The 26,160-nt window shown below is 45.6% G+C and overlaps 1 protein-coding gene across 10 annotated transcripts in view; it reads right to left on the bottom strand.

Moving 5' to 3' along the window:
* cadps2 (Ca++-dependent secretion activator 2) overlaps positions 1–26,160 on the bottom strand; it is a 98,440-nt gene that overhangs the window by 30,559 nt on the left and 41,721 nt on the right. For all 10 annotated transcript variants that reach the window (XM_062461909.1, XM_062461908.1, XM_062461911.1 and 7 more), the window contains exons 5-14: positions 25,610–25,840; positions 25,025–25,146; positions 21,941–22,052; positions 20,390–20,529; positions 15,195–15,261; positions 14,811–14,919; positions 14,278–14,487; positions 8,688–8,824; positions 4,462–4,649; positions 347–448 (exon numbers count right to left, since the gene is read on the bottom strand). In XM_062461909.1, coding sequence (XP_062317893.1) covers positions 347–448; positions 4,462–4,649; positions 8,688–8,824; positions 14,278–14,487; positions 14,811–14,919; positions 15,195–15,261; positions 20,390–20,529; positions 21,941–22,052; positions 25,025–25,146; positions 25,610–25,840 — 1,418 coding nt within the window. The remainder of the gene's footprint in view (positions 1–346; positions 449–4,461; positions 4,650–8,687; positions 8,825–14,277; positions 14,488–14,810; positions 14,920–15,194; positions 15,262–20,389; positions 20,530–21,940; positions 22,053–25,024; positions 25,147–25,609; positions 25,841–26,160) is intronic.

The raw sequence follows: 26,160 nt of genomic DNA, 5'->3' as shown, positions 1-26,160 counted from the left end.
GCCACAGCTCAACAAATTCAATGGCACAGGTCTATTGACTGAACCGTCATTCAAGGTCTAGGTCTGGGTCTTCGGCCCTGACAATACAATACAAGGTAGTCACACAGGGCAGTGTTAGTGAATGCTAACTAGCAGATGCAAGCAGAACTGGTAGACCAGACAGAACCAAAATATGCATCTGCTTGAGGGATTCTGTGATATTTAACACATTCACTCTTCCCGAATTTTCACTTCAGGTGACTTTTGTTCCATGAGGCTCTGCAAATGACCAAGTAATTCAGACCCGTAAAATAAATCCCTCACACCATCATTTCTCACTGTGATTTTAAGAGAAAGTACTGGGCACCTAAAATGAACGATCTGGTTCTCCAAAAGGCTCAGGAGTCGGTCTCTGATATTGCCAAACTGCTCTTTCTCCTCTTCGGTGACAGTGCCCATCCCATCCGGCCTAGGAGACAAAACAGAAATGTTTAGTCGTTGCAAAGCTTTCATTTAGTTCGAGACACCTTTTGAATGGGCAACAGCAAAGAGAAAACGCAATCACTCCGCAGCCTTGACAGCCGATAGCCTTGACTCTGGGGTTTTCTTCCCCCCTTTTTTTGCAGCTGAAAGAGAGCTCTCTCAAAACGGCACTCGCATTTGCCGGGAGGAGTAAGCGTGGAGGTTGCCTGTGTTAATGAGTCGTTCTTATAAAAGCCTACACTCTGAGCCTTTGACCGGGATGCCTCTGGAAAGAGTGAACCGACTGGAATTGGAATGGAAAACTCATGACTTGTCATTTCAAAAGAACCAATAGAGGCAATAAGGGAACTTGCAGTTCAGGTGCAAAGTGTTTACTTGACTGTGGCACGTAAAGTGTAGGTCTTTATCTTGAGTTGGCGTGACTACCTGTGAATACGATTTGTGGATTTATTTAAGTTATTAAGAGTAATCTCAGTCAAATTAAATCCAAAAATGTTTTAGCCTGAACATGAATGTAGAATACCTACAAAACAATTAGTTGACGTGGAGGACTCCATAAAAAGATTCTTAAGAAACTGGGTGACAATAGAATCTTATAGTGTGCTGTGTCTGAACATCAGGGCTTCCCATCAACTTCTATTCATCCAGTTACTAAAAGGGCCTTTTTTTGTGATGAAAAGCAGCCTTTTCTTTACAACAGAACTTGTAAGCACAACTTGTAAACCCCGTTGTTCCTCCAATCTGTCAATTCATTATCCCTCTTCTCTCTCCAGCCCCACTCCTTTGACGAGCACCAGTTAATTCCAAAGGAACACAAAAAGCATAGTGCTGGCGAGGGTTGGGGCGGGGGTATGCTCACTCAAGTGAGGGGAGGAATAGCCTTCTTTCATGTTATGATAAAGAGAAGGGGAGTGGATTTCTTATTTTGTTCCACCCTTGTGCCAAAGCCCTCAAACGTCCAGATGAAGACCTGAGTGTCGGAGGGCGAGCTATGTCCTGGTTCAAGGCCCCTGCTGAAGCTATACGAATATCCCTCAGTGTCCTGTGAGTTTACAATATCCCCATAAATGACTGGTTAGCTGTCCTCTCACGACATTTGAAAACCCTAAGAAACATACATATGCATTCTTCTGAGAATGAAACGCGTCAGAAGACGGTTGCAACCCTTCTTTGTCTGTGACAAAAAAACGGTGAGGGAAATACGCGTGAATGTGGTACAATCCAAACAGGTTGGTAGCTCGGCTGCAGTGGCCCCTTCTTCCACTGCTATCTAATCTAATAAGACTTTCAGTCATGCTTCGGCGAACACGTCGGAGTCGGTAGTGACACGACAGAAGCATTACTGCAGCTAAATGAAGCGAGAGTGTGTGTCTGTGTGAGTGGGTGGGGTGAGGAGGGGGGGGTATACATTGAGTTGCGAGTAGGGGTTAACTGGCTCCGGAAGGGGCCTGCAGGTTTACTGTAGTTGCACGTTCCAGTTTCCCCCCACATGCACGGGTCACGTTCCAGGTCATGACTAGATACATGAAGACCCTCTTCTGGGTAAACAGCTTTTGACAAGCGCCTCACATGGGAGGTGAGACTGTAGAGTTACGTGGAGCGGGGCAATGGGTGTGTGTCAAGTCCCTTTATCAGCAAGGGGACGAGACCCACGGATGACTGAAATGTGACAGAAGCTGGGATGGGTAGCATCTCTCGTTTTATGGAGGAGGGGAGGGGGGGGTCATTCAGTTGGGTGGAGTGACAGGGTGTGAGAAGTAAATGTTTCTGTCACATCTTGCGCCAGTGTTCGCCGGACAGAGGAGAGCTGGGCCGGGATAGGGAGTGACAGGTGATAGGGAGGAAAATGGGGGGTGGGGGATTGATGCGTCCCTCGTCGCTCTCCAACCAGCTGGTAGCTGCTGGTAGAGCTGGAGGCTGCCCTAACCTCGCTCCAGCAGCAAACACACCTGTCCCTGCGCAGACAGGACACTCGCCTGCATGGACGGCCGAGGGGAGGGAGGCTCACTGACTCCAGAGTTTCTTTATCTGTCAATCAAAGTCAATCCGCGACCGACTTGCGTGACTGCGTTGCATGTCGCAAACAATTCCTCTCACCGTAGACAAGCATGTTGTGTAAAAAACGGCTGACGATATTTGGTTCTGGTGCTGGATTATTTATCTGATAGTTTAACATTTTTATGAAATGTATGTTATACAAAAAGAGAACTCCCTGTTTAGTTAGGGCAGTAAAAAAAATTGTTCTAGTGCTCTTTGCACCAAGATGCTTCTGAATAACAAAGTACGACTACAAACCACTTTGATGCTGTATTTGCTTATTTAAAGTATTGATCTTTCCTGTGGAATTAATTAAAATGGTATAATTGAACCTCAAATGCAGCAATTTGAATTAACTTGATTCAATTCAATTCTTAAATCATCAATGCCCATGTTCCTGCAAAGACCCATCCTGTTCAGCTGAGCCACATGTTAATACCACTAGTCCCACTGTCCCTCCTACTAAGTAAGCGCTATCCGAAACCACTCCTCCCACCAACAATTTCTTGGGCTGCACTGAATAGGCATCAATTATTCAAATGAGAGCTCCAACTGACAAAAAGCTAGTTCCCACAATATCCACCGCTTAAATGTGGTGATTAGTTAGAGAGGCTAATCATTACTGCCTCTAATTGACTAAATGACTTAACAAAGAAAGCACAGATATTAGCATTTATCTCAAGGGAAGTCAAGCAGGGGGTGATTTAAAATAAGTGGAAAACTAATAGATGTAATAAAACAGTTTGGGAAAAATGCTTTTAGGAAGTCAAGACGACATATGACCATGGTATAATATAGCGGATGTAAAGAAAATCAAATTTTAACTGTAAAAATTGTGCTTTTGAGAAGAGGACCAGCACTAGGTGTGTACGCTTTTATAATACACCAATCATAATGAAGGATTTGTTTATTACTTTTCTATTTTAACATGTCATTCAAAGCACGCTACTGCACTCCACATGTACTGTCATTTTAAACTTCGAATGACAAATGTTTGAGCCAGTTTATGTTGTTTAAATAATAGCATGAACACGACCAGCCAGACTGCTCTCCCTGCCTACCACACATCATTAAAAGGTAAGACTTTTTTAAATTAGACATAAAACTGTTCGAAATATGACACACCAGGAGAGACTCAATGAGAGGGGACAATTAGAAGATAACCTTCGTATCAAATTGCAATGCAAGGCAAAACAAAAAAATTGATGGGGGGGGGAAAAAAAAGATGCAACTGAATATGCAATTATTTTCTAATCATATTACACTTCATAAGTTTATCGCTGACTGCTAATTTGTCTATTGAGCTGTGGCACACGTTTCCCTTCTGTCGCGGCTCCAGAGGCTGAGCGTGGTCATCGCAAGGAGGATCTGGGAGAGAGCTACAGACCACAAGCTCTGCATTCGGATTGAGTTCCTTCAGCTTGATCAGTCATTTCCCCGCTTTCATAGTGCTTCATAGCTTTTTTTTTTTTCTCAAGTCAGATGAAATCCTTGCCCTTTATAAGAAAGTTCTAATGATTTCAGTGGAAATAGTTTCTAAGGGTGCACAATGTTACTGCAAAATACAGTGTAAACAACGCCTTATTGGAAATGGCTTCTGCATTCATATGAAAATTTTCGCACAGTATCAAACTCTAATCAAAAAAGAAAATAAAACGGCTCTCAAGGGCATCTCAACCATCGTAACAAAAGTGATTAGAAAGGTTAATTTAAGGAATAGAAGAATGTATGAGTGGTTCTGCTTGTTAGCTGTAAAAAAATATATAAAAACAAACCAAAACAAAAATAAAACTGTCGTCTGTCATTTCGCCACATACTAAAAGATTAATTCATCAATTGGAAGAGATCAGAAGGAATTTCCAGGATAGCCTGAAATAAAACAGCACTTTACTACAACTTATTTTTCAATTCATTTCCCACAGGCCAGTGTGGGAAATGAATTGACTGAGCGTTCACATTTACCTGTTTCCATGGACGTGGGAGGCACAGAAGGCGTAGCTGTAGTGAAGAAGGGTAGGGTCGACCAGAGAGTTGTTCTCTGAGTACTCCATCAGGTCCCTCAGGTAGCTGAGGTGACGATGGCACCCTCTCACCCCGTAACGAGAGCAGTACTCGTCCAGGACAAACACCTGTCCTGGGCTGAACCAGCCCTGCACACACACAAGGGAGATAATTATAAATAAATAAAAACGATTGAACATTTTTGGGGGGTCATTTTCGGTTTTATTGGGAAAGACAGTTAGAGGTAAACAGGAAAAATGTAGGGGAGAGAAGGAATAACATGCAAAAATGTCCAGAGCTGGAAGGGAACCTGGACCGCTGAGTTAGGAACTCAGCCCATATGGTACACGCTGCTGAGTAACCCAGGGCACCCCCAGTAGGGAGATTTTTACAGGGATAACGCCAGTGTACACTTCAGACTACACTCAGTTTGTTATAACTGTACGGAATGAATGACCTCCCTCAGTGGACTCATCCAGCCTTCTATACACGCAAGAAAACTACCACTCAGTCAAACTTCCATGTCATTTCACTGCTTCAGACGGTGATTAGGAAACACCAGGTCATTCAGTTTGTGGAGAAGAAAAATTTAAGCACTATTACATTTTCAATGCAGAGGCCAGGGAAGACTAAATAAATCTAAAATGTGATCGAATTGGTTGCAAGTTAAACTGTATAATGCTAAATAACTGACAACCTAAATGCAGAACCACAACCCTACACAGTGGAAGCCACTGCCTTGACTCCAACAGTACTGTAAATATAGCATTCTTCACAGCTTGGGCAGAGGCCTCAGCAATAAACTGTGAAAAAGAAAATCAAGCCAAACTACTTCCAACGATTAAACAAAGCAGTCCAAGGTTAACCACCAACAATTAATTCCCTGGGAAGAGTCACCCGTGAAGAAGAAGGTGCAGAGTGATCTGAAGTCGGGGGAACACTCATTAGTTCAGTCATCCTGCACATAATAACTAAATTAGCCATGAATCTTACAAACCTAATTAAGACGCCTCTTAGAAGGAATATTAACAAATTAGCACCTCCACTGAGTCGACGTCCATGACTACGCCGCAGGTCTCTGGCTCGGTAACCTCTCTGGGTAGCAACAGCTGACCTGTGAGCCGCCGTGGCCCAAAAACTAGTTTAACCGCCAAAATTGGTCTTATGATTTCCCTTTTCCCCCGTATTGCGCTGAAATAGTTTTTTCATTTACTTTTGAGACAGAGAATGATGGGAACAGTGCAACAGTGTATATTTAAGAGCTCACCAGCATGTTTTTTTTGTTTTGTTAGTGCTATAAAACCCAATTGAGTTCCCTCCATAAGAAGTCTGAGATTTCAAACCTCCCAACAGCTGCCCACCCTCAGGCTCCTTGGGCTTTCAATACAAAGGGCTCTACAAGGTAAGCGAGCTGGATATGACCTGATCGACAGGGCTAAAATGACCTTCCAGCGCTCTCTCTCTCTCTCTCTCTCTCTCTCTCTCTCTCTCTCTCTCTCTCTCTCTCTTCTCTCTCTCTCTCTCTCTCTCTCTCTCTCTCTCTCTCATCTCTCTCTCTCTCTCTCTCTCTCTCTCTCTCTCCTCTCTCTCTCTCTCTCTCTCTCTCTCTCTCACTCTCTCTCTCTCCTCTCTCTCTCTCTCTCTCTCTCTCTCTCTCTCCTCTCTCTCTCTCTCTCTCTCTCTCTCTCTCTCTCTCTCTCCTCTCTCTCTCTCTCTCTCTCTCTCTCTCTCTCTCCTCTCTCTCTCTCTCTTCTCTCTCTCTCTCTCTCTCTCTCTCCTCATCCTCATCTCATCCTCATCAATTCAGATGCTTTGGCCTCTCCATTTCGGATCTATTAATATCACACTACAAAAGAATATACCATAGTGCCTGCCGACTGCCTGGATGTGACAAGATGTTCCTCAGTGACAAACAGATGGCCGACTCACATCTTGGCGCTGACCGCTAAATTAGCAATTAACGACCGACTGCCGTGTTAGAAACGATGGGATGGGGTGGGGGGGTTCTTCTGGGCCAGCCTGGGTTAAATCCCTGTCACAGCTCTTCTAAACGTGGCCCTTGTGACTCCCTCACGGAACAAAACAGTCAATGATTAACGGCATGTCACATTTGGAGACAAATAAAGTGGAGAAAGAGAAGGGATGTTGGCTTGTTATTTTGGAGACGTTGAATTAAACCTCTTCTTTTTGGTAATGTTACCTGTCAGAACGCCCCTAGAATACGAAACAGCTCTTTGTGGTGAATTAACACCAACAAATGCAGCACATGTAACCCACCCTGAAACTGAAAAAGCACAGTTTATTTTAACTTAATTTTTCTCATTAAAATGAAGTCCTAAGCTAAACCCCTTGACGACAGGCGACTTTTCACACCCAGTAAAAACATTTCTGACCATTTATCTTAAGATCTTCATCACATTTATTGTATGTATATGTATTCATTTACGGTCAACTATTTCATGTTGACTGCCGGAGAAGCAGAGAAGTGGTACTGCTAATTCATAGGATTATACGTGTGCAGTCAAGGCTACGTGAGGAGTTCTGTTGAGCTGTGTGGGGAGGTGTGTGTGTGCAAGTGTAAGCTCATGTGCGCCTCAGCAATTACACGAGTGCATGACGGGCCATTAGAGACACTCATTTGATGACACTTTCATTCACGTTAGGGTTAGAATGTGGACAACATTATGCACACAAAGAGGTGGTTGTGTGAATGCACTGAGCAAAGGAGGAGGGGGGGCACAGCAGGTCAAAACTAGCCTTCACACACAACCCCCCCCCCACCCCCTCCGTTCACGCACACATTACATGTGGCACACAGTGACACAAGCGTAAATGATCCCAACATTCTCCGCTTTTTCTCTCTCATCGTATTTATTTACTCCTGTAAATAGGAGGCTGTGTATGCACGCACGTACACAGCCAAACTGGGTCACAAAGTCAGCCTTCTGTAGCAAAAAAAATCAAGGAAGTGCTAAATATTGGTCTTCGGATAATGTCCAGTTCAGTGGTCAGTCTTAAGAATCCCACAACCCTTCACTTTCTGGTTCACCAATTCTTTTGGGGAGTGTGGCGTGTGTGTGTGTGAGTGTGTGTGAGTGAGTGAGGTAAGTGTGTGGGAGGGGGGGTGGTAATCCTAACACACCCTTCCAGACTTTTTAGTAGTCTGCGTGGTCTAAGCCACCTCAGCTGTCGCTTGATTCTACTCAAGTCTAGAAATGCACTGTAACTGTAAGCTTGCATGCTGCCAAACACACTTGCATGACCAAAAGTCCCAACCAACCCATGTGTCAAACGAGCAGAATCCGGGAGGCCCACACCTCAACATATGTCCATGTTCCAAGGCATTGTCATTCTGAAAGGATCTGAAGCGGGGCATCTCTACAGTGGAAGACAAAGGCCCTCGATATTTACAAAGGCCCAGAACCAGAGGAGCCTGGGAAGGGAGCGATTGCTGGGGCTGCTTGCTGTGACTGAGTGACGGAAGGCTGGTGAAGGAAGGGAAGCCCAGGTGTCACGGCGGCTGCTCTTAGCTTCGTTAGCTTGTTTGGAATGAGAACAACACAGGTGGGCCATATGCTGCTTGTTTCTCATCAGGTAGGGTTTGTATCAATCTGCTCTCAGGTGCCTTTTTCCGGAATTCTCTCTCAGGGAGTTCAATCTGCATTATGTTTACTGCACTGTATTATGCTTTAAAGCCTTTGCTTGTATTACAACTTCAGTTCAATGAACTAAATGTGTGCGCACCCTTTTCTGTATTTCCCTGGTCTTTGAGAGTTCAACCCCCCCCCCCCCACCTCACACACACACATGCCCCCGTCCTCCCCTCAACAGCCACAGCAGTCATTTGTGAGGGTTGAGCTCCTGTTTGGACAGTATTGATTAGGACCGTTTATCCCTCCTCGTGGAGGGTGAGATCCCCTGAGGGCAGGGGCCCCGTGTGAGGCAGACCACGGCTCTCTGAGCCTGTAGGTGGGCTGTGCGCTTGCCCTCTGTCTAACTTCTGGGTGTCAGAGGCTTCTGCTTCGTTGTACATATATCAACCAATATAGATACTGTTTGATTGTCTGTTGGTCGACCTGTCTGTCTGTCTGTTTCGCTGCCTGTCTGTCTCTCCGTCTGCCTGTCTCTCTGTCTGTCCTGGCTGCCTTGACATGTGTCTGTCTCTCCGTTTGCCTGTCAGTTCTTACCAGACAGGAGAAGGAGTCGTTCATGCGGTGCTGTAGGGTGTTTTTCTGCAGCATGGTGAACAGGGCAGCATGGTCGAACCGACAAGGCACAGCCGAAATTCGCTCCTCCACTCCCTGTCTCTGGGTACGATCAAGACCTGGGGAGAGAGAGAGAAGGAAGGAGAGAGAGAGAAATAATGAGAGAGAGAAGGAAAAAGAGAGTTTAGAAGGAATGAGAGGGATAAGAAAGGAGAGGGAAAAGGAAGGAGAGAGATACAGAAGGAAAGAGAGGGAAGGATGGAGTGAGACAGAAGGAGAAAGAGGGAAAGAGAGAGACAGAGAAGGGGAGGGAAAGAAAAAGAGAGGTTAGTCTCTCAAAGTAAACAATTTAGAATCAAAAAGCAAATGACGCACTCATCAAGGACTGAAGAGCAATAACAATTGATAGATCAAAAGTTTGACGTGAAATGCGTTTCACACTAGTTGCCGAAGGCAAGATTGGAGAGTGAACAAAAACTGTCAGAACAAGTAAGTGATTCTCTCTCTTTGTTTTCCACTGAAACACAGACATAACTTCTGTTCAAGTTGGACTCACAAAACGACGGCACATCTCAGCACAGACAATCCACGCCTGAGCACAACCGTGAAACAGGCTTGTTATGGAGGACGTTTCCATTGACTCGCATTGGCACAGTGGGTTTTCTATGCTTTGGCTAATAGTTCCCACCTCTGTTGGCTTGAGATACTCTGTGAAAGCCAGTTTCCCCATTTTAGCTCTAAATACAAGAAACTGACAGCAACACTATCAACGCGCGAGAGCATGCGAGGACAAACACTGACATAATAATCCATCGGATGGAACTCATTGACACTAGCCTTACTATTGGCAGAGGAAATAAGACTTTTTACTTGGACTACGGTGAGTCATGATGAACTGCAGAGGGTGGGTCTTGGCCTTTGGATGAAAACAGCATTAGGGGAGCCTTTTAACGGCGTTGAGTGTGTGCTGCTACATTGACATGGCCGACGCGTGTGTGTCCTCGATCTTTGTCGGTTAAATATTTTTCGACGTCTCAGAGGGCCAGCGGATGTGAAAAGAACACCCGAGCGCGCACACAGACACACACGTTCTACAGTATGTTTGCACATACACTCCCCTACAACACAAACCCACACACAGAACACATCGTCCATAAACAGCAAGCTGTAATGAGGCCAGAAGGCCAGGTCAGACAGCTAAAAGAGGGAAAAAAGACGTCAAAGAGAAGAGAAAGAGTGAAAGAGATGGCAGACTTGCCAGCAATTGCCTTGTAGGTTTGTTCCCAAGATCATTTCTAGTCCTTTCAAAGAGGACTGTTAATGGCTGGCGTTGAGCCACCCACCCCCCTCCCCAGCCACCGAACACACACACACACACACAAAAAGCCTAACACTGCTCTCCTTTTCCCCGTATTGTAGAAATACATTTAGGAATGGGATGTTTCTTAGCCTGACATGTGGACACACAAAAGACCAAGGACCCGAGAGAAAGGCCGGCGTCCCCCCGCGCCTCCGACGCCCGCGGCGACGCGCCCGAGACACGCATTAGTGATTGCTTTTTATCAACGCCGCCATTTTGGACTCGCCACTACCACTTTTTGCGGCGCACGCCCACTCTATACGGACAGAGAAAAGCACGTCCGCATTGCCCCGGCGGCGCTTCCAGAGACATCTGTGTTCATTCCTCTTCTCCCCCCCCCCCCGCCCTCCTTCCCTCCATCGCTTTTGTCATCAAAAAGGCAGCAGAAGTGCAATCCCCACAATCAACTCGGAATCGACGCTCACGCCGTTTCTTTCATTCTTTCCATCGCCTTTTCTGTCTCCCTTGCCCTTTGGCACCCCTGGCCCTGTTTGCTTAAAAAATATAGAGAAAAAATACCGAAGTAGGTCATTTTGCATTCGTTACCCCAAACACGGGGCGTTCTTAATGTAATTTGCAGACGTCGGCACACGAAGAAAAGGGGTGAAGGAGCCGACTGCAAAGAAAACGAGACAAAGGGATATAGATTAAAGCAGATAATAAGAGAGGGATGGAGGGTGAGTATTGATTGAGGGGCAGCAGGAGGAGGCGAGACGTTAACTTATCCAGTCATTCTGAGAAATCCTATTGATCCACGTCATCTTTAACTTCCCGCTATTATCTGTATGAGACGGCGTGGAGGGGAGGGGGGGGGGTGTTGAAAGGAAGTGTGTGAGCGTGTACATGTGTGTTTGTTGAGTTCCTGAATGTGGAGTTTTGGTAATGGGTGTGTGTGCGTGTCTGTGTGTGTGCAGCTACAGGGTTTAATCAGGCAAAGAAGTATGTCTGTGCAAGAGAGAGTGGATGGAGACTGTTGTTGTCTGTAACTGTGTGTGTGTGTGTGTGTGTGTGTGTGTGTGTGTGTGTGTGTGTGTGTGTGTGTGTGTGTGTGTGTGTGTGTGTGTGTGTATGGATGAGTTGGGAAGGTTAGTTCATAGTTACTATAGAAATCCTATTGAGATACTTCCCTTGCGTTCTAACAGATATATGGTGTGTGTTTGTGCTAGCAGAGCATTGACAGAAAGAAATATTGAGGAGCTTTTTACAGTCAGCACTTGCTGCTGGCCAACTATCAAACCTTATTGAATGTTTTAACATCTTTTACATTCCAACTTTGTAAAACAGGGAGGACAGCTATGTAGGCTGGGTGTGTGCTTGGGGGTGGTGTGGTGTGTGTGTGTGTGTGTGTGGAGGGGCAGGGGGGGGGGGGAGGGGGGTTAGGTGAATTGGAGGGAAGGGTGGCACTCAATCTCTCCGGCTTCCATGACCGGTGTCACAGCTGCAGTCACATCCATGAGACAGGCCCCCCGGTGAGGTGGCGGGTAAATTATGACAGGTTATTGACGTGGGTGGGGAGACACGGAGCTCCGCTGTCTCAGGTAGCCGGTGCCGAGCGAGTTGATTTGCTCCTTTCGAGCGGGCGCAGACGTGGCGAGGCGAGACGAGATGAGGGCGGACAGGGATATCTGTGTCCCCGACTCAACAACGATTCCTGTTAAAAGATACAGAAGCGCGCGTGTCCGGCGCAGACCAGCTGAAACTAGACTGGAGAAAACTTCAGAGTTTAAACAGAAAGACAGGCATGGTTGGGTTAAAAAACACGCATACACACAAACCACAAACAGGCACACCAACAGAAACAACCCCCCCCCCCACACATACACACACACAGGTTCAAGACTCTCAAAGAGTGCATGGGCTGATATGAGTAAACATGAATCTAAGGTGATGAGACAGGTTGGACGTCTGCTAGAGTTCGAACCCCAACGTCAGACTGTCCACCTGCTTCTTCACAAACAAGACCAACAAAGACTTTGACAGAAATCCGACCGGCACGTCATTTTGATACGTCAAACAAAACGAAGAAGGGGAAAGTGCCATGACAGAAAGGCCTTTCCTGTGATTTCAAATTGGGAACCAGAAGTATCCTTAAGCCATCCCCGGGTCTATACCGAATCTTAAATTCAAGAAGTCGTCTGAGATGAGGGAATTTCAGTTGATGACAAGAGAATATGCCATCGGAGGACACAACGCGGCAAACGGCCTCCTGTTTGCTATATGTAGACTGACAGGAACATGAGATGTTGATGCGAGTGTGAAGGTGAGGCTCAAACTGCAACGTGTGGGTTTTTAACAGAGCAAATCACCAATAGTAACAGTCATATGACCTATAGCATTTGTCCTTAGCTATGTGCATTTTTATGACAGTTATCCAATTATCTAAAGTATTCTTTTGAAAAATAATTGTCTATATCAATTGAAACAACAATTGGAGAAAAACGATCAGAAGCCAAACATAATTCAGCCATACTTTGTCTTTGGAAAATGTCCTTAATGTGCATTAAGAAGATCTTTTGTTCCGGTTCATACCTAATCAATAGGAGGACGAGATGATGTCCTGTCCTCTTTGTGTTTTGAAGGCACGTCTTAACACATGGGGGAAAAGGTGTCGCATCACACATGCCAGTGAGTGAGTGATTGCTGTGAATGGCCCAAACCATGTTTGTCAAAGTCAATGTTTTAGACTGTTCAACTAGAGAACCCAATGTTCAAGTGCAGATTTTGAATGCAGCAGAGTGTTGCTAGTACAGCAGGTCTGGCATTTCTCAATGGACTTAACTCCTTGAGGCTAAACTGGCCTTCACCAAACACCCACTTGGCAAAGGGTGTGTGGTGTGTGGGTTGTGTGCGATTCAGAGAGGGAAAGAGAGACAAGAAGAGAGACAACAAATATATATAAAAGACTTGAGCACATTGCCGTGTAAGGTAATTGGGTACATAAGAGTAAATTATGAACCTTGCTTCTCCTCAGATTTTCCCTTCAGATTTAAGTGCTAGACTTGAGCCGCCTGACAACATTAGAAGAGGAGCACATGCAAGAAAAATGAATATTAACAGCTTTTTAATCCATCCAGTCCATTTAGTCCTCCCATTTCCATTCAATTCAAATAGTCACCCCGTTCTAATAAACCACTCTTCCAGTTCCATCACAACAAGTAGCCATTACAAGGGACTCATATGGTACAACAATATTGTCCCCTTCATCAAGTCCCTATACACAGTCTATATGACTAAATACCACCAATGGGGTATAGTGGCTTACAAATCACTCAGTACAATACAATCTGTGCCAAACGGGAATGCACATATTGCATGTTGACACGTATGTACAAACACACAGCCGTGTGCACACATGCATACTTTTCCATTTGGACTGATGGGGTAAAAGTGTGTGTTTCCACACACACACAGCAAGCCAACAAGCACACACTAACCTGTCTCATTAGTCCCCCACTGTCCAGAGAGGTAGCGTACAGCAGCGGAATTACAGCAAATCAATGGCGTTCGCCTTCAACTGCTTTCAACATAAATGCACTTCCCCATGTGTATATGTATTATGTGAAAAATATATACAGTATGCCTTCTCACTTCTATTTTTCCGAAAAGGTAAAACACGACCACCTATTTCAGAGCGTTGTCTTGTAAATAAATGGCTGTTAATGCCGTACAGTGGCACCCTCTTGTAGAGAGTAGGGATTCTGGGAGGGTAGACAGGAGATGTGGAAGGAGATAGATGCAAGGAGCAGAGGGGGGGGGATGATGAACCACAAAAACCAACCGGCTCGTCGTTCCCCTGACAAATCTCTTCTTGACTGAGTGAGAGATGGAGTGAGCGATGGAGTGAGCGATGGAGTTAGAGGACTGTCTACTCAAGCTGCTTGCCTGTGTCCATCTTTCAGTGGTGTTTCTCTCATTCACACACACACACACACACACACTAAACCTATTGTGGTTTTCGTTGTCAAGCTGGGACAAGCATGATTATGTACAATAACACTGCAACACTATGACTCATATCCTCATTTGTTAGTAAAAAACTACAAATCGCCTTTACGTGTCTCACAGCATTAATACATATGCTTCACACAGAACCGACTCCAAACTCACAACAAACACAATTTGAACGTGTCATACTTGCAATCTACGGAGCACCTTTAAAAAAAAAAAAAAGTTTTTTAAAAAAGTGAGCAAAACCAATCTGAAGAGACCTACTGAGCAGTGAGACAGGGGCGTCTGCCTGTGGGTTTCCTCCTCTGCAGTTCTGTCTCTGGTTCTGAGCGGGAGGCACGGGCTTGTACGACTGGCCCGTGGCCCGGTACATGGCTTGCACCCACAGCACCCGGTCTTGCTCGTCGTCGCTGGCGAACGACACCAGATCGCCCTCCTTGACGGCGCTGAAGAACAGCCGACCCCCTTGCAGACCTGGGGGTGGGAGGGGGGTCCACGAAACAAAGATTCAGCTGAATTAAGAGAGTACTTTTAACTTGGGTGGATTGATAGACGGGATGTTTACATGGTGTGGTACAGTATGAAGCAGTGTATGTTGTTGCCAAAAGAACATAAAATAACGCAATTCAAATGTTTTGTAGTTTGTGTGTGTGTGTGGTACGTACATTTATTTGTGTATATGCTAGATGTGGACATGCATGCGTGTGTGTCACATTAGCCTGCTTCTTATGGTGTAGTGTTTCTTGTATTGTTTATGGGTGTCCTCAATATGTGTGTTCAACTGTAAGTAGGCCTACCTGGCTGGGGGTCAGAGTAATCCACAGTGTAACCCTCCAACTGCATCAGTTCATGAGGCTCGGACTTCTTCTCTCTGTAGCTGCACATGGCAAAGGTGTACTGGCTCACCTGCAGGGGTTTACAAAGGTACAGGCAGTTTGTTGGTACTGGGAAAAAGATCAAGAGTTCATCTTTTGTACATGTAATCCCCCAATTACAACAAGAAAGATAGTTTTATAAAAATATTCATAATCTTTAGAAGGTTAGGCCTACATGCTCTGAATGCAGTCAACCACCTAAATGTCCTGTAAACTTGTTTGTATTCCAAAAAACCTCATTTGAACTTTTGGTCTTAACTATATACACACAAACTTGGCAAACCCTGGTTTACTGCGACTTTTTACCTGGACAAGAACAAAATATCTTCTTTTCCAACGTTTCCACAGCCGCTGGCCCAACACGTACAAATACCTGAAATTTAGAAAAATCATTAATCTTAAATTATAGTCCCCTTATTCACAGATGTGTGGCTTGACTAAAAATTGCAAAAGGTGGTTTAACTGTACTGTAGATTAATTCCCGTAAAATATCCACTTGTCCTATAACACTGATGAGTTTGGCGGATTTTTGTCGATGCGTGTTGGCCAATAATTAGGAGGACCATGATATTACTTTTTCTTAAATAGTCAAGTTACATTGAAGTAGCTTGAATTTGGCAATTATAGGCCTACTGGATTTTAGTAGGCAGGTCACTGTAGTTATTTGGGCCGACGTTGCTTGAATTAACAATATATGAACACAGGAATAATGACAATTCCAATTTTATAAAATATGTTGGATTGGCCACACGTTTTATGTTGCTAACTCTCCGTAACCTATAGGCCCACGCAGCTAAAGATGCTTCACATGGTGATGTTAAATATTTATTTTTGAGTCGAATGACCCTATTGTGGCTGCTATCGATCAGTCGGTATGCAGTGCGAGGAACAGAAACGAAATTGTTCTCGACTCAAAAAATGGAAACGATGTAACCAATTGTCCATGAGCTTTACGCATGGGAGAGTGCAACGCAGTCAATAGACTCTGAAGAACGTGAAAGCCAGTCGCGTGAACGTCTTCGACTGCACATCTGGGCCTTTCTCAGGAGTTTTGTTAACACGCGGGACAATACATTATTTTCAAAACCTTACAAGGCACTCATCCCTTAGCTGACCGCTCAAAGTTGTTTCGTTTGCCACCACAATTAGAAAAAACATATTTACACAAACCGAAAAAAATCGGATTTTTTAAAACGACATTAACCTTGAACATGTATAAAGTAAAATAAGTAACCCACAGTTCCATTACAGAACCTTTTAACATGACAGGACTACGAATATTACGACGATTAGCTCATCCAAAGAGGTAATTACAAATACAAATGTGATGATTGTAAAGTATCCTACAATAATATGTCATATTGTCAAATGGTAGTCATTAATCTGCGGAAGACACGCAACTCCAGTTATGAAATAGCCATTGAATAAACTTTACAGCTTATGGTTGGTGAAGGATTAAATCAGGTCAGCTAAAATACATTTGAACAAATATAACCTCTTCGTGGGACTTATTCAATATCTAAAACTACGATAAGCACTACATTGAATTAAATATGTCGGCATTTAAATTGCATGAAAGAGAAGGGAAGGAAAAATTATTTTTAAAAAATAAACAGTGACCCTGTGTGGTAATATTTGTTAACTACACTATTTATTTACACCCGATGGTCTTGTTCGTCCTCGTTTTGTAACTTTGGACGGTCAAGACTTCAGCCAGACTGGGCTACTAAAGGCAAAAAAAAGTGAAGATATTCCGACATGAGACGCACTTGTGAAATTTTAGCACAATAGTCACACAAACCGGATTCCGGACACCCGGATTCCAAATTCGAATACACAATCTCTTACACTTTCACACGGACGCACACACACACACACAGGCTACATACAAACACACAATTATCTTCAGTCCATTATTGTTACTCAGGGCCCTGGTTGGCCTTCAGCCCCCTTAAGAGGGCTCTTAACACCAGGAGTTGGATAGAGAGACATGGACAAAACCACCATAGAGAGAGCTGGGTAAAAGATAGATAAGAGAGAGCTGATAAATCCTAACACATGCTCCAACAGTATCTTGGAATCCATTAGCTTTACAACCGCTACCACCATCTACTGACTAAAGAACACACCTCGCTATGAAGCATTATTATGAGTATATGCCATGACAACAGGTAAAACACGACCACCTATTTCAGAGCGTTGTCTTGTAAATAAATGGCTGTTAATGCCGTACAGTGGCACCCTCTTGTAGAGAGTAGGGATTCTGGGAGGGTAGACAGGAGATGTGGAAGGAGATAGATGCAAGGAGCAGAGGGGGGGGGATGATGAACCACAAAAACCAACCGGCTCGTCGTTCCCCTGACAAATCTCTTCTTGACTGAGTGAGAGATGGAGTGAGCGATGGAGTGAGCGATGGAGTTAGAGGACTGTCTACTCAAGCTGCTTGCCTGTGTCCATCTTTCAGTGGTGTTTCTCTCATTCACACACACACACACACGCACAAATCTTGTTCCAGCCCCCATCACCCCCTCCCTTCCCTGGTTGACTCCTTCACCTTCTTCCTACTTGGCACTCTTCCTTCCAATCTTCCTCTTCTCTCTAAACCCTCTTCCCTGGACCCCTGCCTCCCCCCCCCCACCCCCCCAACCCAGTCATGTCTGCCCCCTTCTCCGTCTCCATCTTTTTTTCCCCCGTTTTCTCTCACACACATACACAAAGAAGACATGTGCACACACGCTCGCTCTCTCCATCTCTCTCTTTCTCTCTCGCTCTCGCTCGCTCTCTCTCCCTCTACTCTCTTGGGGGTTGGCAGATTGCAGTGTCCCTGCAGTCTTGGGGAAGGCTGAGAGTGAGCTCACAGAGACTCGGGTGTCTCCTCTCCGGCATCCAGGCTCCCCATCAACAGATGGCTGCTTTTAATGGGGAGCGCTCAACCTGAAAATCTAACCTCCCCAGTCTCAGTCTCTGTCTCTCGGTCTCTCTCGCCTTCTTGACACAAGAAGGGTTGGGAGAACTCAGGTGTGCTTGCCTTCCTGGTGTGTGTATGCGTGTGTATTTGTGTGGGCATTTTTTCTGTTCCTAGCTACGTATGAGAACATCTGTTTGCGGTTCTCGACAGTGTATGCCATGTACTGCAAAATACGTGGAATCAAAGCAGGGAGTGTATGTTCATGAGTTTAGGTGTCCTGTGTGCGTGTCTGCGTGTGTGCATGTGTGAGAGAGAGAGAGACTTGCAGCCTGTGTTCTCCATCTATCTGCTGTGTGTTTGTGGGCCGTGTGTGTGTGTGTGTGTGTGTGCCCTAGGTTGCACCCTGGCACGCAAGGGGGGTCAGCTGAGACTGTAATTACCATCTGAAGAGGCACTAGCCAATTAGGAGGAGCCACTTTGCACCCACACACACACCAAAGACACAACACACATACATACACAAACAGCAAAGACATAGTGCTCACACACACACACACCAAAGACAGTGCACACACACACACACCAAAGACAGTGCACACACACACACACCAAAGACAGTACACACACACACACCAAAGACAGTACACACACACTAACACTTCAGCCAGGACTCGGGGGTGGGGGAAGGGGGCTCTTCACCAATTAGCAGAACGTGAAAGTGTGACCCCAACCCTCCTCCTCTCCACTGGCCTCCCCCTCAAGAGTGTGGTCGACATCCCTGCTGACCTTTCCCCATGCTGACCCGTCGCAGACGACTGGACACCTCCTGCTTTGTTAACATTTTGCCCATGTGGCATTTCTGGCTGTAGTGTGACCACCTATCACGGTGGGCCCTACATACCGGAACGTGGGGACCGCGAGCAACAATGCTGCACGGTCCCCGCAACACTTGATAAGCACCGACCATACTTGATGGCGGGGGAGGGTGATGTTGGAACACATCCAAGTGACTGGGAGCTCATCCAGCTATGTCAGCTCATGCCTCGACAGGTTCATTCTAGAAACCGCTGCAGGATTGTTATAGCGTTGTTGCTAATGGTTCCCAAGGCATGGAACAGGTGTTCACAGCATTCCACCAGACAAAAGTGAAGGTTAAACTGGAGGACATAGGCAGCAGGCAGAAATGCTGAAAAGGTGATTGTACTCCACCGTAGTAGGTATGTTGGCGTCAAGGATATTCGTTAATAGCTAGAAATGGCATAGAACGCAGTATTATAAAGCGCGTATGGAAGTTGGAACTTAAAGCTCCTCGTGTTGTTAGTGACATACTCATATCAAGCAGAAGATACTAGATATCATCACATCCCAAGAATGCATTCAACTTCACCGTTTCTCTCTTCCGATCCTCTCCGTTTGAATAAAACGTCCGTTTCCACCGGTGTGAAGATCCACGAGGCGCTAAAGCTAACACTCTGCTGCCCCCTTCTGGCACAAAGACAGACACTCAAAACGTGATCGCATCGTCGACCTAAAACTGCAGGACGTACATACGAACTGCACATACAACAGGTGCTGAATATTAAACAGGAACTGAACACTTTCTTTTAAACAGACACTAGATGGATGCGACACGACTGTACATGTTTCATGACAGAGTCGGTTTCTATCCTCCTGCTCCTCTGTTCCTACGGTCTACTCCTCATCCTCTCTGCTCTCACTCCCAACGGCCACTAGAGGGCACTGCGCGCCTTTAGATGGCCTCCCTTTCATGGTCTCCGTGTGTAAGGGCAGTCAGTATGTGCTCACTCCTCCAGATCACTAACTACTGGTTTGGCATCTGGGGCCATCTTAGTAGAGAGAAGAGTAACGTGTACAGTAGAGCAGAGCAGCACTCTATCCCCTGGAGGGGGTCCTTCGGCAGCAGAGGCAGATAAGAACTCATTTTGTAATTACATCTTCAACATGAATCCACAACATGCATTATACAGTACCTAACGCCAGACCTTTCACCTTTCGATAAATCAATGTGATTGACTCGAATGAATTGAATGTTATGTCAACCTTTCTCTGTTTTGTTTCCTGCTCATCTCTCCTTCCTGTGGGACTCTTGGTTTGCCTGTGACCCTGACCTGAACTTAGCGCAGGTCATCTCACAATCATGGCTAACTGCCCCAGTCTCCGTCACGGTACCCCCACAGGGGCCACCTCGCGATGGTTGTGTCAGAGGTCGCCACGGGCGGCCATAAAACGGGAGCTACTGTAACAGTGTGCCATCATTATGCAGTGTCATCACACTGTGGAGACTCTGCAGGAGATGGACAACCCTCCATGTTATCTCCTTTGGGAAGTGTTCCTCTTAAACCCCAGGGATCGTTCCTGGTTGATGTCATTCCGTCCCCCCCACACACACACACTTTATATAAACTCTTAAGGTGATAGATAACCTGTAGTTGCTAAGCAGGGGGTGTTTCTGGGTAGTGTCGTTTTCTTCCCGTAGTAGAAGCTAAACGGTGAGTGTTTCTGGGTAGTGTAGTTTGTCCCGTAGAAGCTAAACGGTGAGTGTTTCTGGGTAGGGTAGTTCTGTGGTTCTCACCCGCTGTGCTTCATGTTGGGGGGCTTGTCCATGCGGACGGCCAGCTTGATCTTCAGCTCAGCGTCCTGGCTGTTCTTGGGCACCACCATCCTGTGGAGCTCGGCCTGCTTGGGCCCGTTGGTGGTGGGGTTCAGGATCACCTGGGGGACACAGGACAACGGAGGGGAAGAGATCGACGTGGAGGGGGGAGAGATGGAAAGGAACAGGGAAGGAGAGAGATGGAGGGGAGAAGAAATGAGACATTTAGCTGGGAACAGTGGGCAAGGATTGCAGGTGAACACATATCGACAGAGTCACACCCTAACCTACTCCACACACACAGTGGAGTCAGTCCGTCAGGGAAGCTTGCCATTGGCAGACAGTCGTTGTGTCATATTTCCTGCATGACTGTGATGAGACCAGACAGATGAAGGACACCAGAGACGATAGGTGTCTGGAAGATGACAGGACAAGACATGTCATCTTCTGATTCCATGTCAGTCTGTCTGCAGGACTCTGTTCACGTGTGTGAGCTTGTGATCAATGAGAGACATAAGCGATGGAAGGTAGATCAACTGAACGTACAACAAAACACACACAGAGCTGAGGGTTTATTTAAAATGTAGATGAACAACAATGAACGTTTGGAGGGGAAAATGTGACATGGGAACGAACGGCGAGTGGAAAGGGAGTGTGTTGGTACCGGCAGTGTGCGCGGGTGTATATGTAAACATGTGTGTGTAATGTGTGTATTTATATAGCGTGTGCGTGTGTATAGTATGTGTGTGGTTGTGTGTACAGTACGTGTGTGCGTGGGGTGTTTGTGCGTGTGTCTGAGCAAGAGGCGATGACTAAAACAGATCCAGATTCATCCGTACTGCATCACACTAACAAGCAAGAGTGATCTGGAGCAGCTCATTGTTTGGTCCATCTCAAAGGGGAGTACCCATCTGTTGCTTGGTAAGAGGGAGAGATAACAAAGGAGAGGACAGGAGGGGGGGGGGAGAGAGAGAGAGAGAGAGAGAGAGAGAGAGAGAGAGAGAGAGAGAGAGAGAGAGAGAGAGAGAGAGAGAGAGAGAGAGAGAGAGAGAGAGAGAGAGAGAAAAAGAGAGCAGAGCGAATGCGCGCGAGAGAGAGAGAGAGAGAGAGAGAGAGAGAGAGAGAGAGAGAGAGAGAAAAAAAGAGAGAGAGAAAAAGAGAGCAGAGCGAATGCGAGAGATGAAAGATAGTAGGCTATAATGATGCGGGGATTGATGGAGAGAGAGTGCGATGGAGAGCTGTGAGGCCTGTAGCCGTGATACTAACAGCAGCGATGGATGTTAGCATGGTACGGCCGCTGGGATCTGCCAGCCTCTGATGCCGGAACCAGGTTGATGTATACAAGCTCTGACATGCCCAGAGGGGCCTGCTATCAACAGTTATGGACAGAAACCATAGATGAGGCTGCTACCGTACCACAATGAATTGCCAGTGTTGATATGGATGAGGGTTCAACTGATATTAGTGATGGGTGTGATTTGTTGATGTTTGACAATGCTACTTCGATCCTTGATGGCTCCTAATGGCTCTCACCCTTCCCAGCTCCTTGTCCTCCAGGGCCAGGACGCCCGTGCTCTCGGTGAAAAGCTTCACCTTTACCACAGGAAGCGGGTGCGTCGTTGTAAAGTCCCCCTGCGTTCCCCACCTGCAAGACACAAGGTTCCCCCTGTGACACAGTTCCATTCCATAATGTGCTGACGAGCTACACTGCCCTGCTAGCAATGTGCCACTCTTTATGCAGCGTGTGTGCGTGTGTAACATCCAGCCTTCTCTATAAGAACCGACACTCTCCCCCCCTTTACAAGCACTGTGTCATGCCAGTACAACATGGCTGTTCTGATGAGACCAGTTGACTACTACCCCCACCTCTGCTATACTTCATTACTAGTACTCATTACACTGCCACTATATGGACTCCAGCTATTTGGTGCTCAATGCTGAAAGCAAGAGAAGGTGTCATGTCATTGATGAGGACACCCTCGCTAAAAGCCTTAGTCCTTGTCCTGCTATTTCAATGATGTGTGGGTAGCTTGCCATGCTAATTTATGTGTGTATGACTTGCAATGTTAACGAGTGTGTGTGTGTGTGTGTGTGTGTATGGCCTACAATGCTCAGGACGCTTGATCTGCTCTGAGAGGTGAGGAGGCAGAAACGGTTGATTCCCGTTTCAGGGGTGGGTTACAACAGACAGTTGTAATAATTGTACATTCTTTGTTTTGTGATGACACCCACTCTTACCCAGGTCAGACGGAACGTACCCAATTACATTTTCTCTGTTTCCAAGGCTACCTCTGAAGCACTTTCTTTGCTACTTATCAGACACAGGACAGAAACATACTTTACTGAAGGAGAGACAAATGTATACATTGTTTCAGTTTATCGTCTGTTGTGCAAGTAATAAGATGTCATCACATCTCATCAGACGCTTATGCTGTCTGCCAAGAATAATGACTGAAATATATATATTTTTAAGACGGGTTTATCAATGAGCACAGCAACGTCCCTGACTAATATTTCTTTCTTGCTTAAAGGGCTTTACTACAGAATAATGGAGAAGAATTGAACAGGCTTTTGCTATCCAAAGGTACTGCTGTCCAATTTGATGAGATCTGAGAGCAACAGTATCATTGAAACTGACATTCACGTTAATTTGGCTCATTATTCCATTTAGCAGAAGCCAATGTGATAACATGATATCATACTGTATGAGTACAGGGGTGCCCTGTCAAATGCAGTAGAGGGCTAGTGGTTTTGTTTTATGACCAGTACTGAACCTTTAAAGACACAATATCCTGGTCCCTGATCTCATTTGTAGCATTGTAGTATGTAATGAGAGGTAACAAAGAACACACAGTGTGTGTTTGTGTGCATGCGCATGTGTGTGTGTGTATGAGAAAGGGCAGTCTTATTACCATTCAAGCCCCTGTCAACACTACAGTCACAGAAGTCTGGCTGTGAAACCAGCCAGACAAGCTGTCTACACAAGGGCTGTAATCCAACCCAGCTAATAATAAAGGAAGACATTTTAACATTCCATGAGACAATGAGAGAATCTCAGCCTCGGCTGGCAGACAGCTAAACACAGACTAAAGTCAGATGTCTCTCTTAAGTGGTTCTCTTGCAGAAGAGAATTGGACTTGCCGTAAGTCTGAAGTCTGTTCCGCTCAGGTCTGGGAGGAAAGGATGAGAAATGTACTTCTGAATGAGGCAGAAATCTAAACCATCCTTCTAGCCAGACACCCCATCTACAGAGCAGCACATCTGAGTTCATTCTTTGATGACCGCACTACTTGGGGAGGATTGGACTCAACTCTGATTACTGGAATATAGCACATCAACAAAACTTGAGCTCAAATAACTCATTCTATCCATGATTTGTGGACAATTTCAGCGAGGTCTGATGCAAGAATGTGAATAGATGCTAATAAGCATCTGCTTACGATATCTGTCATAACCCATATGTTTTCTTCCGTTTTACATGGCTTCGGCCACAAGGATCATTCATTCATGCCAAGAAAGCATCTCCGAAATGGATTGAATGAACACTCCTCTGTTGCCTGGTCATACTAAGGGCCGGGAATAGATTCTATACAACTTTATTGTCACCGTTCAGAGTACGAGCACAGAGCCAAAGAAACACATGGTGATATTGCTGCTTTCTCAGACTGGGAGACTCCTTGTCCATAAAGCCAGTCTAGAATGTAATACAATTTTTTTTAAATGACATACTTATTGACAACTTCGATTTATGTAAGTCTGTCTGTATTTTTACTTTGGGAGTCACCTGTTTTATTCTTGGGGATACGCATGATGGAAGTCTTGCTTTGTTCCATCAAGGATGCCCAAGAATCCTCATTCATATTTTCAACAGTACACTGTGCTGATATAGCTAACGTTCACAACATTACTTAACGCTAAAAGAAAGGGTGGGGTGGAGGGTGTTGTCGGTAAGAGAATTATAATTGCTATCCTTAGCCAGCTCCACTGTAAAATGTGTTCAATACTTCGTTGTACATAAAGCATGGCAATAAGGCCAACATTTGTCTCAGCCCTATGTTGTTAAGCAAAGCATAGCTGGCATTTCAAAGCTACGTGTGGGTATTGTGTTTTGGCATCGATAGGTGTGGCAGTGTGGGCTATCGTCGGCACTTATTCGTACTTGAAAGAGCTGCCGTGACGAGATGGAAAATAATCCAATTGGGTCTGAAGGTGGGTGTGCTTTCACTGCTACACACACATTCACTTTTCTTTATTAAGTGCAAAATAGCTGTGGGTATAGCTCTGTCTGTCACTTCGATTAGAGTTTGATGCTGTGCATCTCTTGCTCCATCCCCCTGACATGTCCTAGACTAGCTTGAAGGTCTGGTAATAAAGTGTTTATATATTTCTTGTAATAAACTCATGAGAATTGTATTTTCTACAGTTCAGGCAAACTATGTTCTCTCCTCAGCTTGTCTTGAAACAGCGTTCTTCAGAGTGTCTGTCTGATTCTCATAGCACTTCTCCAAATGTTCAAAGTCGATAACAGTCTAGAGAAACAATCGCAAAAGTGATCCATAGCTACAGTATGGCAAAGGCCCGGACGCAGCAGTGTGATGGTTTAGAGGCTGAGCTCACTGTGGTCTGGAGGCTTCAGCCTGGTCGGTCTGCAGCTTCTCCCCCCCCTCCACCTCCATGGTGCAGTACACGATCCTGTTGGGGGCTACGGACTTCAGTCCCTGTACCTCCACAATCACGATCTGTTTCCAGCAACGGGAGAAGTACAAGGTCAGATATGCACACACACAGGCATTATCGATGCTTTCCTATAAGAGAGGACAGGACCAGGTGCTGAGGAGTCACAGTACGGCACTGAGTACAAGCAGGCGTTATCATGGAACCTAAACCCGGAGCAGCATGATTAAAAGAGACTGACAGAGTAAGGCAGATCCGCTCAGATATGCTCAGCCCCGGAACCTTCCTCGGTGAAAAAACATATTGCTTTATTTACAGTTCAGATAAGTGAGAGATGTTACCGTCTGGCCCAAAGGCATACACGCAAACAAACACAAACCCTCTCTCAAAACACACACACACACAACTCCCTCCCAACATATGCATACACACACACAGACCCTCCCTTCCCAATATGCCCACACACACACCCTCTCTCAACAAGCAAACACAAACAGACAAACAAACCCCCTCCCAACACACACACACCTCGAGGGTAAAGGAGAGGACCACGTCTGACTTTGACAGGATGTCTCCCTCGTCCATGTCCAGGAAGGAGCTGTTCAAGGAGGAGCGTTTGAGCTTCTGCTTAAAGTCGGGGCCTCCCTTTGACACGGGCAGGCTCTCCAGGTTGGCCATGAGGAGGTTGACGGACGAGCGCAGCTCCTCGATGTACATGGCCTCCATGTCTTTGGACACAAACTTGGGGTATCGACGCTCCTGGAGGGCAAGAGTTGAAACAAACTGTAACGGTGCGATGGAATGTGTATATATTTGACATCCCGTAACTTGGGAACATCCATAACATGACTTGTAACGCGTTACTTGTATATATTTGACATGTGACGCCAATAGGTTTGACATGACGTGCACAGTTATTTGACATGTGATGTCTATAGGTTTGACACGTCATGTGCACAGATAAATTTGACATGCAATGTCTATAAGTTTGACATGTCACGTGCACAGATATATTTGCATTTAGTCATTTAGCAGACACTCTTATCCTGAGTGACTTACAGTAGGTACAGGGACATTTC

This window comes from Osmerus eperlanus, chromosome 5 (genome assembly GCF_963692335.1).
Source record: "Osmerus eperlanus chromosome 5, fOsmEpe2.1, whole genome shotgun sequence".
NCBI lineage: Eukaryota > Metazoa > Chordata > Actinopteri > Osmeriformes > Osmeridae > Osmerus > Osmerus eperlanus.
This window is presented reverse-complemented; position numbering and strand designations above follow the sequence as displayed.